General features: G+C 39.7%; 1 protein-coding gene across 3 annotated transcripts in view; it reads right to left on the reverse strand.

Moving 5' to 3' along the window:
• The window catches only part of slc12a5a (solute carrier family 12 member 5a), a 177,524-nt gene extending 160,940 nt beyond the window's left edge, over positions 1–16,584 (reverse strand). For 2 of the 3 annotated variants that reach the window (XM_038695837.1, XM_038695836.1), the window contains exon 1: positions 15,876–16,584. In XM_038695837.1, coding sequence (XP_038551765.1) covers positions 15,876–16,035 — 160 coding nt within the window. In that variant the 5' untranslated portion in view covers positions 16,036–16,584. The remainder of the gene's footprint in view (positions 1–15,875) is intronic. The other variant, XM_038695838.1, reaches the window with a different exon arrangement.
• Positions 16,585–17,693: the final 1,109 nt, after the last annotated feature.

A 17,693-nucleotide genomic window follows, 5' to 3' on the forward strand; every position in this document is an offset into this window, starting at 1 on the left:
TGTCCTTCCAAGATCTATGAAGTGTCTTTATTCCCCAGAAATCAGAGAGCAATCCATCATGAAAACTGAAGAGGTAGTTGCCTTGCAACCGTTTGAGATGCACTGGGCTTCAGAAGGCTGTGGTGTGTGCATATGGAAATCTGCAAGTCTTCCCAGCAAGAATGAGGGCAAAGGATTCTGTTTGTGCCTTTTTATTTCAAATCTTGTGCAGCTTTTTGATATGGAAATGGTTGAGGTTACTGTTCGGCTCATTCTCAAGGCTTTGTCTCTCGCTCTCGATAAGCCTTGAGAGAGTAAGAAAGTGAAAGAAATTGGAAATTGGGGCTAAAGCAAGAAAATAGAAAGTCAAATGTGTGTGTGTGTGTGTTTGTCCATGTGTGCACGTGTGTGTGCGGGAGAGAGAGAGAGAGAGAGAGAGAGACCTCGTTTGCCAAGGCTGTTGTGTCTCCAATGTGGTGGTGGAGCCACTGCAATGCACCAAAACCAAGGGGAGAGAGGGTGTAAGAGTGAGGGGGTGGGGAGAGAGCGTGAAAGAGAAAGAAAGATAGATAGAGAGAGGGGAGAGGAAAGAGAGGGAGTCAAAAATACAGAAGGGGTAACGGCAGTGGCAAAAAGAGACGTTATCAAGAGAAAGAAAGAGTACTAGAAGGATCACATAGAGACGGATGGAGAAAACGCAAGCAAACCTGGAGTGTGACGGAGTGTGTGTGTGACAGACACAAAAAACCCTATTTGCTATCCATCTAGCAACTGGGGGAGGGTGGGGGTAATGGCTGAAATCCAAGATGCCCGTATTTCACTTTTCCTTTCACCTTGTTATTCAGTGAGACAATCCTGATCACTGCTGCTACAAGCATCGCACAAATGTACGATCTTTGACTGCACACACACACACACACACACACACACACACACACAAAATGCAGGCAGAGCAGTCTACCTATCAGCCTCTGCACACACCATTAACAAAGCAAGCCAACCAAACACCCATTCACACACTGGTGATTTTTGCCATCCATTCAGCGGGCCAGACAGGAAAAGTGGCCCAGAGCTGAATGAACATAACACTAGGGCAGGGAGAGAGAGAGACCAAGAGAGAGAAGTAGAGTGAGCGATTGGAAGCAGGCGAAAAAGTGCGATGTGTGTGAAAATCATACTTAAAAATGATTGAGAGCACGCGTTAAACACACATCAGGTGGACATACGATAAAGATAGATCATGCACACAGCAGAGCTGTAATGTATGCAGTTTACCTGGGAGACAATAAGCACATGGTGGGAAAACAAATGACTGCGGAGACTGAGGATCATAATGTGCCTTCTTCAAATACTCGTCAGTACAGCAACTCCAGAAGCACTCGGCTTTTGGCAGGCAGATAAAAGGAAGGTCACAGAGACATGAAAAGGGAAGGTGAGAAAGAGAGCAAACGCCAGAGAGGGAAAGAGGATTAATGGGTTGTCATGACTCAATCCACTCTTTGAGCAACCATGGGGCTGATTCCCAAAACGGATAGTGGCCATGCCTCTAAACAGACTAAGTGCACTTGTAGTAAATAGATAGATGGAAGGATGAATAGGAGAAGGCAGGGCAAAATCTTACCAAATTTTGTCACAATTTGCCATTCCACAAAAGTACATCACTGTGGCGTAGACAAACACAAATTAATACGCTCATTATAAATATGAAAATGGATCTGCAACTATTTTGATAATAACTTTTATTATTTCAGTCTCTTTAAAAGGAAACATGCAAGTTAGCAAGGCACAATGTTCACGAATGACCATTTCTGCTTTGGTATTACCAGCTGTAACTAGCAGTTGTTTTCATTACAATTTGTGTGCTGATTATATTCTTATTTAATTGTTTCTGTAGAATTGTTTGGTCAATAAAATGTCAGAAAATAATAAAAAATTCTCTTCAAATTTTCCAAAGGTCAAATTAACATCATCAAATTGGTTGGGTTTTTTTCAGTCCAAAACCTAAAAAGGTATTCACTTTACTTTTGTACAAGACTAAGAAAATCAGCACAATATTAACATTTGAGAAGCTGTCACCAGTGATTGATGGATTTTCACCAACTGATTATCAAAACTGTTGCAGATTCGGATTTATATACTTGGCGTTTTGCCTCTAACAGCAAGACCACAAATTTCGGAGGTTGGCAAGCAACCTGACTCGTCTCCTTATCATGGTCTACCTGTTGTCGAGTCATTCAATATGTGCTGTCGTTATGTGTGCTGCGTCTATTATTTGTAGGTTTAAATAATCTTGAGATCTGTTATAAGCTTTAAATAGTTTTCCATTCAGCATTTTTGATTCACAGCTTTAATCCAACTACTCACTTAATACTGTAACTATGCTCACCTACCTTAAAGCTTGAAATTACATGTTTCACCACCTCGCATGAGTGCATCATTGAGGACAGCCTGGCCCGTCTTCAAATGCTCTTGGAAATATAATTACAGTACAAGCTGAGCACACATGAACAACACAGCAAAGTGGTAAATGCACCAAGGGAAATCCAAGCTTCTTAGTTGCTGAGAAATTTATGGGGTGGAGAGTCTGGAAGCCAGAAGTGATGGCAAATGTGATCTATTATTATTGCTATATTTATTATTTATGTATCACATTCTGTCATTACTTGGCATCCTACACAGTTTGATGTCATTATATGTTTCTATTGCCACGACACAGTATATTTAAATTTTAGTTAACACAAATGTATGCTTTAGTAAGTTATTTAAAACAGCAATTACAGCACGTGATGTGTAATTGCTCTGTCCTTACTCTGTAACTCTGTCCTTACTCTGTAACTCTGTCCTTACTCTGTAGCTTGGTTCTGTTTGAGTCTAAAAGAAAAACATTATTTTTATCCAAAAGCACAGTGCATGTCAAGTCACATCAACATCTTTCTAACTCAGATGTTGATGTTCACAGAGCAGTTGAATGCAAGCGAGCAAAGTAATTTAAGAAAAGCGCTTCATGTGAAAACAAAAGCAAATGTTTGCAAGATGTCAAAGAAGCTACAGTGTTTTTTACAAGCAATAGATGGGTCCTAGTAAAACAGCTTAAAATAAGGTTTTCAAAAGCTCACAGATGTGTGACAGTGTTTCAGGTGTGAATCAACTACTACAGCAACTGAACACAGAAACTTCCTAACTTCCTATCTTAACTGTTTGGTAACCATGGTTAGGGTTAGTACCTGATTTAGGAAAAAAGCCATTACAGATAAACAGTTCCTAAGTCAACGTTCCTTTCCTAACTTAAGAAAGGAAAAGTGTATTACTTGAGCATCCTAATGCAAGTCTACAACAGGAGGAGATCGGTAAAGACAAGAAAACTATGAAAAACATGACAACGTTTATTACCTTCCCACGGCTTCCACAATATAGGTTTCTGCTGGGGTCAGTGAAGAAGCACAGGAAGAGCCAACACCAGCTTTCTCTTCGTATCACTTGTCATTGTACAGTGTGTGCCGGATATGGCGGAGAGTGTCTATTGAATCTGCTATCTTAGCCCACCCTCCTGAGTTAGCCCCGAGTTAGCATTGATGTAAATCTGGATTTTTAAAAAGAGGTTAACAACACCTCTAACTCATCTGTCTTAAAGTTCAGGCCAGTTTTTTCATTTTCAGTGTATGTTTAAGTATGTTAAAAAATTTATTTAAAAAAACTTTACAAAGGTGTTTAGTTCAGTGAGATGAGAAAAGTTGACATAAAGACAAAAAAGTTGATAAGCACTGTTGGATTTAGTATTTAGTAGTTACAAACCAAAGATAAGATAGGATGAAGATCACATAGGATTAGTTAGTTTTGCTTCTGTAATACCAAATTGGGAAAAATCTCTCCTCCTACCTTAACCTAAGTATTGGTATTGGTCAATTAATTTCCCTCACATATCCATAGTTGTGTAGATGTTGTTTAATTTAAACTTGTTTGATGAAGACAAAATGTTATTTTGACAATAAGCCATCTCTGACAAACATGTATCACATGGCTAGAACCACAGTAAACAAAACTTCAACATACACAATCCCTACCTCAAGTCTGCTGGCAGAGGTAAGCCAGACCAGCAAGAAGGGTATTCTACCAGACTCAAAGTAAACACTTTATGCAATGTACTGAATGCAATTTAGCTGTTTTTAACCATCATTAGATCACTATTTATGTGCTTCTGCATGTATCTGTGGCCACATATGTGTGCCTCCATACAAAGTGAGTGTTGCGAATGTGCATTGGTGTTGTTTTGTTATTTTTTGTATTTTCTGTTATTCCATTAAGCATAATTTGAATAAAATGAATGCATGATTAAATTAAAGCCCACAATAAGAAAGAGTATGTAATAATGTCTTGCCTAAGTAGATAACCAAAATCAAACTGAAAGAATTTAAAGTGATTAAAGTAATGGGAGAAGTATAAGACTACCAGCAGAAGCAGTATTAAGCTCATTAGTGTTATGGTACCACACACACAAACAAGCAGTACATAATACACCTACATTTTTCTTATTTATCAGTTATGACAGCAAACATCCTGTGGTTGAGTGGAATACAAGTGTCACATAATTGTACTGTAATGTACAGCAAATAAAAAAATATTTTATGGATTGTACTGAACTGTTAGACACTCAACTATTTAGGTTTATAACACTGCATTTAGCAATGGTTTTTGATAGTATCATTCATTTAAATTACTTCCAATACTGCTGAATCCACTGTGAATAAACATTGCAGTTCAACACAAAAATGACAGTTTATACAATACAATGTTGGACAGCTTTGTTTAGTACAATAGCTAAGGCAACACAAGCTTGTTTTGTACACTTACCTGCCCAGCACAGAATGGCAAAGTAAATAGGTGAATGGCAAGAAAAGTTTAAAAGATTTAGAAACTCAAAGAAAGACAATCACAGATCCAAACCAGGGCTAAAACACTGTGAACATTGACTGGACTTACGTATATTCAAAAGGTGGACAGAGAGGATAGTCTAATCAGATGTTGGTCTTTAAGTAGGAAATTGTTTGCCAACTTGTTAGCCATGAAAAATGATAAGCTAAACGCTCCTGGCTGTAATATGGATTTTTTTTAAGCATTCTGAAAAGAAACTTTCAGACAAATTTATTTCAGTGACATTCCATTTATTGCTGTGAAATATTAAAGACACTGATTTTCAGTAAATATGGATACTTTCTATTTGGGGAACTAACTTCCACTTAGTGCCACTGGGCCAGCTAACATCAGAAAGCAAAAAAAACCTGACAGCTTTTGACAGCTTCTGACAGCACAGTATAGTGTGTACAGTCTAGTGTAAGGCTGCCAGATATTGGGGAAAAAAGTGACATTGCATTGTTTTATTTCTGCAATATATGTATATTGCAATATGAACTATTACAGAAACATTTGTTGTGGACGACAAACAGGCTTTCAGGTGCAGCAGAGGATGGTAAATCTTGCAAACTCAAGCAACAAACAGATTTATCTATATGCTGGCAAGATGCAAGTACATGGTTTTGTGTGTGTTAAGTCTTTCTTACATGAGGGCATGGACCAGCCCCTTTTAACCGGGACAAGGTGCCGCTGATAACGGGAATACATGCACTCGCCGCTTAGGGTAACGGCACGCCTGCCTCTTGCCTCCAGGCGACATTACCTGCAACAGTAGCTACGTTGCATGCTGGCAGACATGCACATTGATCAGTTCACTATGCTGTGGTTCAGATCAGTTTATCAAACAACCAAACAACCAAAACAGGCAGTACTCATTTTCAGGTTGTCATAGGCAACAAGTGCACCCTTCCCCAGAGCGCACTGGAAACTGATCAACCTCTGTGTATCCATTATATTATGTCAATATCTGATGGACTTTGCTTATAGATTAGTCATGGAAAATTAGACTCTTGGAGGTTTTTCTTTTGCACATCGCCATATTCATCCTGAAACGAAATATCGTGCAGTCTACTTTAGTGTGGCATGGGCAAACATGTGCAAAATTAGGAAGTCAAAACAAAAAGAATTGTTTTAAAATTCATCATCATGACACAATATGACCAAAAGTGAATAAAAAATGGTTTGGTAATAACGGTATGATAATTGGTAATACTGATTTATTGTCCACCCAACTCTAGATGGGAGAATGTCCCAGTAATGTTTGTATTATATCATTTAGTTGTATAAAAATGACATAAATACTTACAAATACAAAGTAGCAGTTGTACAGTTTACTTTTGCCTAACTAAGGCTGCTGGTGTAATTACCTTCCTTGCCTATAAGTGGCCTATGTTAACATGACTAGAACTGCAGGTTTGAAACTGCCGTGGCTACAGCTCTCTGGTTCATACTCACCACAGCAGTCTGTACTCCCAATGGAAAGTACTATTTACAAACAACTTGTAATTCCAAAAGAGGTAACATTGTCAGTATTTTACCCAGGCCTGTTCTGCAGTCACCCTCTTGACATTGCACCACAGCAGTGGCATGTATGGTAATGGTGATTGAGAGTATGCGCCTCCAACCAAGCGCAACTGGCTGACAGAACCTTTGGACTGCGGAAAGAACTGGGCTGTGGAACAACTCCAGTGAGGCACACACATGGGGCCCAGGCTCATCCTTCTCCCTCCTGCCTGCTGCAGCACTATGGCAACTAGCCTTGTAGCCAGCCAGCCAAAAGGCATTATTAAAATTCACAACACAAAATTCAAATTGAGAGAACATAATTAAAATTCATTTAGCTAGTGGCACAACTCTTATATATCTTCCTTTACAGTTCACCTTTTCAAAATCCAAACTATGCCCTCAGACCCAGCCCCAAATTATTTCCCAGCCAAAAAAAACAGAGAAATGGAGGAAAAGAGAACACAGTGCAGCGGTCCTGAGGGACAGGAAGGCCTGGTATAATTCCTGAATACCAGCCCAGCCCCATGGGGATCTATGACCTGCATCTCTGGCCCGCTGCTCTCTGCCTGCATCGCCTCAGTAGATGGAGCATGTACTGCTCTCCAAATCAGACCAAAATAACACACACATAAAGACACACACAAACACACACACAAAGACACACACCTCAGCTCAACACCTCCTGGAGTGATTTATTCTGGCAACCTATGTACAATAAATTATCATACTGACCTATTAATAATAATCTTGTACCAGTGATTGTTCCATTTTGTATCTCCAGAAATGTAGTTTATTTAAGCATATGTTGTATGTCGTGGTTGGAAATATTACGGTAAACTTTGCTACACAACAGTGTTTGGTGAATTGCGCCCCCCCCCCCCCCCCAGGTTCAGCTGTTAAATGTAAGCAGAAGAGTCCTGAGAGACCTGAGAGACTGCCCACAGATCCTGATGGTGCTGCTGAGAGATGGCGGATCCCCACAGGACTAATAAATAAATTCAGGATGATGAAACTACCTGCAACGCCATGGTATGCCAACTGTGTCACATGCAATGCAAAAAAAACAAACCCAAACACAATACAGATAAGACAGAGGTGAAGAAAAGGAGGCTGAGACTTCACAGGAATTACATACAAGAACTCTGCATCATTTCATCCCAGTCAATTGCATGAAAATTAGAATTGTTACAACGATAAGTCAATTGAAAGAAAATTAATTGTCAACTATTTTGATGATTGATTTATCGTTTCAATCATTTTTCAAGCAAAATGATTTGAAGACGTTACAGTGGACATTTTATAAACAATTAATCGTGAAAATAATCGGTAGATTAATCGATAATGACAATAACAATAGACTGTTTAAAAGCTGCCAATTCATTTTCTGTTATTTTACTAATCGATTAATCAACTCGTTTTTTCAGCACCAGTAATGCCATTGTTACTCTCCAAAACAATGCCAGGAAACATCCGCACTCCATTACAGGTAAGAACATTTTTTTAAAGATAAAATAAATACACACAAAATGCACCTGAGATGGGCCTGATTTATTCTTTAGAACATGTCTGTATCATACCCTTATAAGTACAAATCTGGCCATTTCTTACAGTATGTTTTACCGGCCTGACAGGCTGAATCGATGTGCGATATTAATTGTAAGGACTATGTGAGAACACGGACATGGTTGCAGATCGGTCTATGTACCACAGAATGAGCTGTGGCAGTCCATCTTACTGGATGGATGCGTCATCGTCAGAGTTGCGTGGTAAAGGAATGCTCTACCTCTCCCTGCTGATGCCCCCCCTCCCCCAATCGTCCCATGTTAGTGTCACTAAGGTCTGCCCTGCAGCCTGCCTGCATGTGAGGAGGATTTTGTCACTTTCTATCAATTGGTCCCCCCACCCCACACACACACATATATACACACCTCCCCCTGTTTGCAGACAGAGTTACATAACAGCACGAGGATTTCTGGGCTAAGGGATGTTTACTCCCCCTCTCGTGCGGTTACCTTTATCTCCCCTCGCTCTTACTGCTTCTTCTCCCATCCTCACACACACATGCACACACACACACACATACACTTTCTTTTCACTTGTCATATGCTTAACACGTACCTTCCCTCACACACACATACACAATACAGACTTGTGTAATTCACTAGGTTCCTGATCCCCCTCTTATCTCAGGTTTTTCTACAACGGGACTGACTGAAGGGAATCTACGCAGATGCAGGCAGTCTTGCTTAGGACTCGACTGCCCCCTGTTGTCTCAGCAGAAGAACACACTTGTCTGGGTCACTGCAGAGTAATTCATTTCTCATCTTCAGCCATCCAATTCATATTTACTTTAACACATATTGAATATGAAACACTTATGGGATCAGTTAAAATTACTCTAAGCTAGACCTGTCTTACCTTTCCCTGTTACATCAATTAAGACACCTAAGAAATATTCTTAACAGTAAATACAAGAAGCAACAACTATACAGCCTATTCCTGTTGTATATACACGTATTATATTCCAATTTTTTGTCAGGAGCTTTTATCTTTGTTTTGACAAGGATATCTCAAGCACTCAGCACGTGTCTCTACCATTAAAACATTAAACTGGCTGCCCTCTGCTGTCTGGCCAATGTCACCACACCGCTCTGTTAAACTGTACAGTGCCCCACGCCTGAATACGCCTCTAATCATTTGATTCAACTTAAATAGCTCTTTTGAAAATTAGATAGTGACTGGACATACATTGGTAATGGTATAAGTGTTCTATTGATCTAAACTGTACTAATGGTCCCGCCTTTGACAGAAAAAAGGAATAACAGGGTGAATGATGGCAGAGCAGCTATGGCATTTAATGGCCAGCTAGATAACACATCATTGGACCTTCCAAGGGAGAACATTTCAAGCCATTTAATGACATTACAGCAGGAGGAGGACAGATGAGCAATAAGACAAAGAAAGGTAAGTGGAAGGTTAAAGATGTTTCCTAGGTCCACAGAAAAGCATTTAAAGTAAACAATATAGACTTATCTTAACAGTTTATTTTTCTGGCAGTTAAAGTAAAGGAAACCAAGGTACTAGGTTTTGTACCAACTGGAAATGATGGTTTTCAGATGTTAATCAAACTGTTACTTTGGAAAACTCCTGCCAGTTTCATATTTGGAAGCTAAATAATAAACATAAACCAAACATAAACATAAATTAATATGCAGTGTGGAATTGAGGCACATCATTTTATTTAATAACATTAGTTCAACTGGGATATTGATAAAAGGAGGGACCAGGTGCTATGAAAACAGAAGTCACCTCCATACACACATCTTCCACCACTGATACACTGATACAATGCTCTCTCTCTCTCTCTCTCTCTCTCTCTCTCTCTCTCACACACACACACACACACACACACACGTGCATCAGTTAAAAAGCAGCATTATTCATTATCCCCTGATAGATCTGTGTTGCCACTTTGTTGTTCCAGATGCACAGACATGGTACAGTCAGTCAAATGTTAAAGGTTACAAAGTCAGGCCTGTACCTGACAGGCGCTCATGTTAATTTACCAGCCCAGCTTTGATAGTGGCTAGGAAAGTCCATCCAGTCAACAACAATGATTATTATCAGTGATTTAGGTGTGGGTCATGTTGTGGATTTTACACCTCAATAAACCTAAAACCAGTATGGTAAATTATTGTGTTGTTAATAAAGTTTTAAAAAGGAAAAAACTGGTGGCAAATGTGTACGTTTACCACAGTGTCTTAACTGAGTGCAACGTGAGCGGGCGTCAGCAATAAAATCAGTTCTACTGCAATGTTTTCTATTGGAACGTCCTAACTGGCCACAAGGCACGACGCATCATGCCATTTTGAGCTGTAATTTTGGCGGACAACCTGTTTTCTGTGTATTCCTGTCACTCGCGTTGTGCTGTGTTAACGAGAAATGGATCATTCATGAAGTTGAAAGGAGGAGTTATCTAAGTAGCAGTGGCAGCTGGCTGAAGGGAGATTGCCAGGGAGCAGGAGGTTTCTGGTAAGAAACTACAAACTACTTGGCTACATAATAAAAAATATTTGCTTTTGGCTATATTGTCTAAAAAAATGTTCACAATATAGAAATTGTGTTTTCTGTTTAAAAAGTACAAACATAGGAAGTTAGCAAGTACTCACTCACTTTTTAGTCTCCAGTCTGATCACAAGCACACAGCTGCCACGTGGTTTGTTTACATAACTTTACAGAAGTGAATATTTAACGGATTCATTGTGGACAGAGAGGGTCCGACGTCACGTGATGAGACGTGATAGCTGGATGTTTGTATTTAGTTGAGACACAGTGTAAAACGGTAGGCTAAGTCTGGAAATGCTGCGTATAGAACTGCGGGGGCTTTTGAGCTCTGCAGGTCAACGATGTTGAAAAGCTACAAGCAGCAATACCCAATGCAAAGCAATCAGCCCGTTCTGAACAGTTACATTTTGAACTGGCACTGCGCTTGTTGGACTGAGCTCTGTCAACCAGCTGCGCATTTTCAAAACAACACAAGACAGCTAACAGAGCTCCATAGAATCCAAATAACCTGAGCCATTACTGTTACATTTGTGGGGGATAACTATGACAACATGCCAAACAAACTGCGCTGAAAACAGGTAAATTTGTTCCAGAGTTAACACTAATAAGGATATAACAGATCTTATAGCAGAGTTTGCAATGGTGATTTAGGCACAAATCCATTTTCATTAAATGTTTACATTATTTTTGTAGCCCCCTATAAATTACAATTATAAAGAGAATTTAACTATTATCCAAACAAAACCTCACATTTCAAACCTAATCTCATTTTGTGGAAACAGATGGTCAACAACAACATGCAATGCGCAGTTAAAAATACATGAGTATCACATTTCTCCTTTCATGTAAAGAAAAGCTGTGACTACACAAGGCTTTCCGTGGGTTGATAAATACCACATAAAAATCCTTATCAGGTGTCCACACTCTTCCCAGGAGTGACCAAAACAACTATCCCACTATTTTAATACTACAATGGGAGTCATCCACAATAGGCCTTTGTGACTCAATATCTGTGTTCATGCTGCACCTCTATCAAAGAGGTTATCTACTATTTATATGGCATTCATTACAGCAGAGGGGCAGAAATGCCTGAATAAACACACTAACAATCCTCCATCTGGTCAGCCAACAGCCCATTATCATGGGAGCACAATCGCTGGCAACCACTGCTGGATGAGGACTTCAGTCGAATTTTAGGGAATAATAATAATAATAATAATATGCTAATAGTGAACTATTGAGAGTCCAGCTGTTTTAGGACATTAAAAGTCAAATATAAGTATATATTTGTGACCATTTTTAAATATTTATGTCTTCAATAGGAACCAATGGGCTCAGGGCTGAGATCCACCGACAGGCTGGGAAAGTAGAAAATACTGAAAGATACACTGAAATATTATTCGGTTATGTTGACAATAGACAAATAAAAAAAAATACAGAATATTGCCAGCCTTATCCTTTAATAATGCAGGCCAGGTCTGCTCAGCCCTGCTCTGGCCTGGGTTTGGTGGAGAAAGGCAAACAAGACACCACAACAAGAGTAATATACTGTTTAAATTAGAGTGAGGGGGTACAGCATAGGAAATTGCACACTGCTGTTAAATTTCCATTTGTTCCTTGCCACACACACATACTGTAGATCTGTATATATGAGAATACATTTTAGAAATTGACTGACACATTCAGAGTGGCAAAGACACTCTGAATTTTTGCTCCGAGAAATGGACAAGTAACCCAGGAAGCAGAAAAATCTCTATTTTTGCACTTGTCATGAGGTTATTATGTTGCGTTGCTAGCACTGTGCTCACATGCTGTGTCATTGTCTTCTGGACTGCATTTGCTTAGAAAGAAACAGAACATCCTGACACAGATTAAACCTCAGCCAAGTCGGCCTCTCTGCTCAGAGACCAAAACACTGAGGGCAAACTGGGTTGCAGTTACAATACTTACTGTTGACATATTAATAAAACTAAACCACAAGTACATATACACACATGCTCATACACAAAACCTGTTTGAACAATAACAGTTTGGCTGCAAACCACAGGCGCCAAGGCCGAAGAGTGCATCAATTGTAGATAGAAGTTACAAAAGGCACCACCCAAATTCACTCAAAATAGTTCAGACATATGCAGGTCTGCTCACTCCTGCAAAAACTGCATTTAATTTAGGCAGTTTCAGTGAGCAAACCAAAGGATTTGAGCTGATTAGATCACTATTTTTATATTACTGTCTGTATTTCCCCACTGCCTAACAGAGCTTTTGAGCATCTTACCGCTCATAGTTTTAGTATTACAATCTGCAAAATTACTATGACTCTCTTTTTACTCCCATCAGCTTCATTTCCAGCTGCAGCAGGCAGCTTGGTTTCTTAGCAAAAAGCTCAGATAAACTCAGCTGCCCACCACCAAAAGTCAGATAAGAAAAGTTAGCGAATAGCTGGTGAACATAGTGGAGCATTTAGCAGCTGAAGAGGTGGAGGCCAAGCTGAGCTAAAAGGAATGTGAATAATGGACTTATATTCGTCAGGTGGTCGGAAACACGACTCAAATAATTAATAATAATTAATAGTTAATGTTGCTCTTTGTCTGATCCATACATTTAATAAGCGACTATTTGCAACACTATAAAGATATTGAATTTTTATAAAAGGTGATAATATCTAGGCATTTTCATTTACATTTATTTTTTCCTTGTGATCAATGTGCATCATCCCTGTCAAATACACAAATCAAATAAAAAACATGATAATAATTTGTTTTAAGCTTACTGTGCTGCATCCAAGCGGTCAAAAAAAACAATTAATGCAATTAATGCATAATAATAATGTTGGAAATATGAGTTTTCTGAATTCAAGGCCTCCTTGCTTGCCAACTGCAAGATGAGAAACACGCGGCCTACTCAGAGCCCATCTTCAGCCCATTCCACTGAGCCCAACCGATCTAACGAAGACATATCTCTTTTCACCACTGCAAGGTCAAGGGCAGAGAGGGCACTTGGCTGACAGATGAATATCTTCCTTCCTGCTGCAGTCAGTCATCATCAACCACACTGGCTGGCTGAGCCAACTGAGCTCACACCTCTATCTGGATCAATAAAAACAGGATCACGGGTCCAGAGCAATGGGGGAAAATATTTAAATTGCTCTGGCTAAAATAAGAACAAGACTGAATGGGGGCTTTTGTAGACACTGGAATGATTACAAGGCAGTAAAATGCCAACTGTATCATAATTACATTGGCAGATTCAGACCTGTGAACAACATATTTACAGTCTTATATTATATTTATTACACTTATTTTATACAGTAGCAAGAAGAAATGTATTGTATACAGTATATCTAACTACGTTATTAGCCCCACACCTATGGTGTACAAATCTGATTTTCATCTATGGTTCATCTTTTTGTTCTGTTCAAACGATTTCATTCTATAGAGAGCTAAAAACAGGAAGGAGAAATTATCCCACCATCTCAGCAAGAGATTGATTTCATAATGGTACTTGCTTGATCTGAGGTGTTTTCACCTCATTGCAAGACCATTAGTGAGACAACTCTGGTGAACTTTACTGTATTACTATGGCAACCAGCAAAGTGGATGCAGAGACGTCCGTCTCCACAAGGCTGCAGCTTGGCCAGATCATGGCATATAGGAGGGGAAGTCCTTCAATGAAGCGCTCCCCATCTCTTAAGGGGAACAGCAGGAGATGGTGAAATTTGTTCCTACCGACCTGCACGGCTATTTTTTCCGGAGGAATGGTTGATACACACTGGGGCATTCAACTGGACAAATAAGGAGGCATTTTTACATTAATTCACCTGCACAGGAGGAGATGATGGCATGATTTGAACCTCTATGGCTTTCTGTAGTCAAATATAGCAATGAAGAGGAGTGGTGGAGTGGTCATTTAAGGCCTTTCTTCCTCACCGCAGGGGCCGGCTGGTGTAATAGTGAAAATCTGTCAGTACTACTGAACATCTAATAGATACTGTGAGGAGTGTAAGTATATACCATAAATTGTAAGGACTGAAGGCAGTGGTGTAACTTAAAAAAATACCTAAAGATAATAAAAAAATGTCTGTTTTGACAAAATATGTAGCAGCACTTATACACACATATTTTATAGTGTTTTTATTGTTCTTACCAATGAGAAAAGGATTTAACTGAATGCCCAGCTAAGGCTACTTAGTGGACTTCAGCGTGAAGCACAGAAACTAAGGAGCAACAAGCTACAGAAAAAACATGGGAATCTAGGTAGCCTGGCCAATTAATCTGAAATGTCATTAATGTGGCAGCCTCATAAATTAAACATAGTATGAAATGTATTGATTCATTTGCAGATAAATCTTTATTCTGCACTTGACTGGAGCTGAATGATTGTACTGTTTCTAATGCTAATCAATGGTAATGGTAAAAGCTTCCATTCCTGTCCCGATGGGAATTTTCGCCACCATTTGTTCTGCGCTGCTGCATTCAATTCAGGCAATGGCTGACAGGACCTTGATTATTTCAGACAGGTGTGTTGGTGACAGAGTTGAATCACAATGGTGCTGGTTCCCAGAAGACAGGACTGGGACTACTCAGAGGGGCAGTGGAGGAAAATGTTATAACTTAACTATTTAGTTAACTTAACCATGAGATTAAGGTTTGATCAACTGCGTTTTTATTCACCCTTTAACCAATTCATTCTCATAAATAAACAATATATGTACTAACCTACTACATACAACTCAGCCACAAAAGAGATAACACACTGCAAGCTATCAACTATTTTGACAATATATCTAAGACAAGCCACAAGATTGAAATGTAATTGACATTGTCATCTGCTAATACCATCAAAGCAAGTAGTTTCCCTGCTTACAAGCTGTGGTTTCAAAGGGCATGTCAAAGCAAGTATAGAGGAGGAAAACCAGACTACTTAAATATATGAAAGTATACATAAATCCACTGAATTTGGCAATGTAAAGTCTGACAACTGAGGGGTCACTAAGGAAATAAACTGATGCCCTTCAGGGCGACCACTGCTGACTTGTGCAGAAACAGACATAGGCTATATTTGAATGTATGCAACAGTGGGAGCAACATGTCTGAGTCATACAAAATGAACAGACCATATGAAAACAAAGAAAAACATATCGCATTTTCTTTGTCAACATAGATATGAACATGCATGCAACAGCCAATATTTTGCGTAATGCACCTGTAACAATATAAATATTGTAGAAAGAATGGAAATCTGCGCGCTTTGCAGTGCCTCAGTTATTGGATCTGTGTGGCCATTAAAAATTCAAGTCACACACATCTGCCCATAGACAATGTGGTCTCACTGAGCAGGAGTCAAGCATCAGCACTGCTAGCATCTAGCCTATAGCTAACAGACAGGATGAATAAAGCCGGCGTTAAGTGTCTCCCTACCTTTCAGCACTACCACCACCTCGGTACCAGCAGCATCCTCCCCTTCCGCGCCGCTGCTGGATGGGGGCTCGTCTCCCTCGAACAGCTGGTTCACCTCCCCCTGGATGTCTGAGGTGCGCCGGGCGCCGTCACTCTTGGAGACGGTGAACCTCTGGCTCATGGTTGTCGCCAGTGAGACAAGCGACGGGTTTTCTTGCCACGGTGCGGGCTGAAGCGGACGGACAAAGACAGCGAAAAATGCTCTCACTTCTCTCGGTATTGTAGTCCACCTGCACCGTCTAGTAAGTTCTCCTCCGACTACTGTGTCCTGTGCGTGCAGCCGCTCTTTGTCGGGTAATTAACGTTATATGTGTAACGCCGAGTGGACCACCTCATCAACCGGTGTCTGGTGGCTGCCGCGCACCTGGGTCCTAGAGCCGATGGTCAGTGAGTTATATCGCGCTGGTTTAAGGAAAACCTAAACAATCTATTAATCACATGATGCGCTTTATTACACTTAACACATGAAAAATGCATTAGACTAGCTATTTTATTTTATACAGTTTTAATGCTTCAAGCATTTAGAGCAGGAGAGGTATTTACATATCTGAGTTGGCGTTGCTAGGCAACCACAGACTAAGCTAAAGATCAGCTGTCAGTCATCCAGCTGCCATTGATTCAGTGGTTCAGCTACAATAGCAGTTAAAGTTTTGTGTAGAACACTTGTTAAAGATGCGTAAAACAGAAACCGTTTGCTGTCAGGGCTGGATTATCAACAAGAAAAAAAGGAAGCACCTTCCCACTCCAGAAATCCAGGGGTTAGCAAGCACCATTATGTTGTGTGAGCTGTTTGTGGTAAATTAATTTAACATATGTTTGAAATAATGCACTACTAAAGAACAATATCAACTACTGTTCTTGCTAATTTAATTCAAAGATGTGTTTGCAAAGAAGAACTATTAAAGCCCAATATCAACTCACATTATAGGGGCCATGGGTCCTGCTTTAGGCCTGTTATTTTATTTTGAGGCCCTGTCTTGGAGAGGGTCCTTAATTGTGTCAAATTCCATTTTCAATACCTTAATTATTTCAGTTTGGGCTTATTTGATATATATTACTTAATTTATTTTGTTTAATGAAGTTGGTTCACAGCAGACCTGGGATCAGGTAGTAGTGGGTGGGTTATTGGGAGCCCAGAGACATGGCAACCTTACCAGGTTTACAGCTTTAGTGGTTAGTGGTGTTCAGCATGTGACCCAAATATGCAAACAAGTACTCAGACTGGATTGCAGTTTCATTACACTTCAATCACACCACTGAAGAAATCTGTATGATTTAGGTGGTGATTAAGAGGTGAACAATAGCCACTGACTAGCTTCACTGGAACAGTTGGGGTCTCAAGGGAATCTCAGCGGTGGTTATGAAGGAGGGGCAAGTGTTGCTCTTCCACATTCCTCATCCAAAAAGGACTTTTTCAAAGCAGACATTTTTTTCTTGTCATAAAGCTCAGATGTTACTAATAACAGTGTGGCAGACAGTAAGGATGGGTTCAGCAAAAGTGGGTGTAATTTGTTTTCACACCTTACAATGATGCTATTTAAAAAGCTGAATCACTGAAATAAAATTTATACCTGCACACTGACTCCAAGCCACAAGTCCGGGGGAATCACCCAACAGGATTTGAATAACTTATTCAAATAGACAATGTTTTGGTGTGGGACATTTAAGCTTTGAGTTGTTTTGCAATTTGACTACATGCAACCAATACAAAATTTAAATCCTAAAATCTTCATTTCTATTTTTGTGACATCATCATTGTGGTTTGTGGTTGAAATTTGT

The sequence above is a fragment of the Micropterus salmoides genome, unplaced genomic scaffold (genome assembly GCF_014851395.1).
Source record: "Micropterus salmoides isolate LMB-PRFRI ecotype aquatic unplaced genomic scaffold, ASM1485139v1 Ms_hic_scaffold_4, whole genome shotgun sequence".
NCBI lineage: Eukaryota > Metazoa > Chordata > Actinopteri > Centrarchiformes > Centrarchidae > Micropterus > Micropterus salmoides.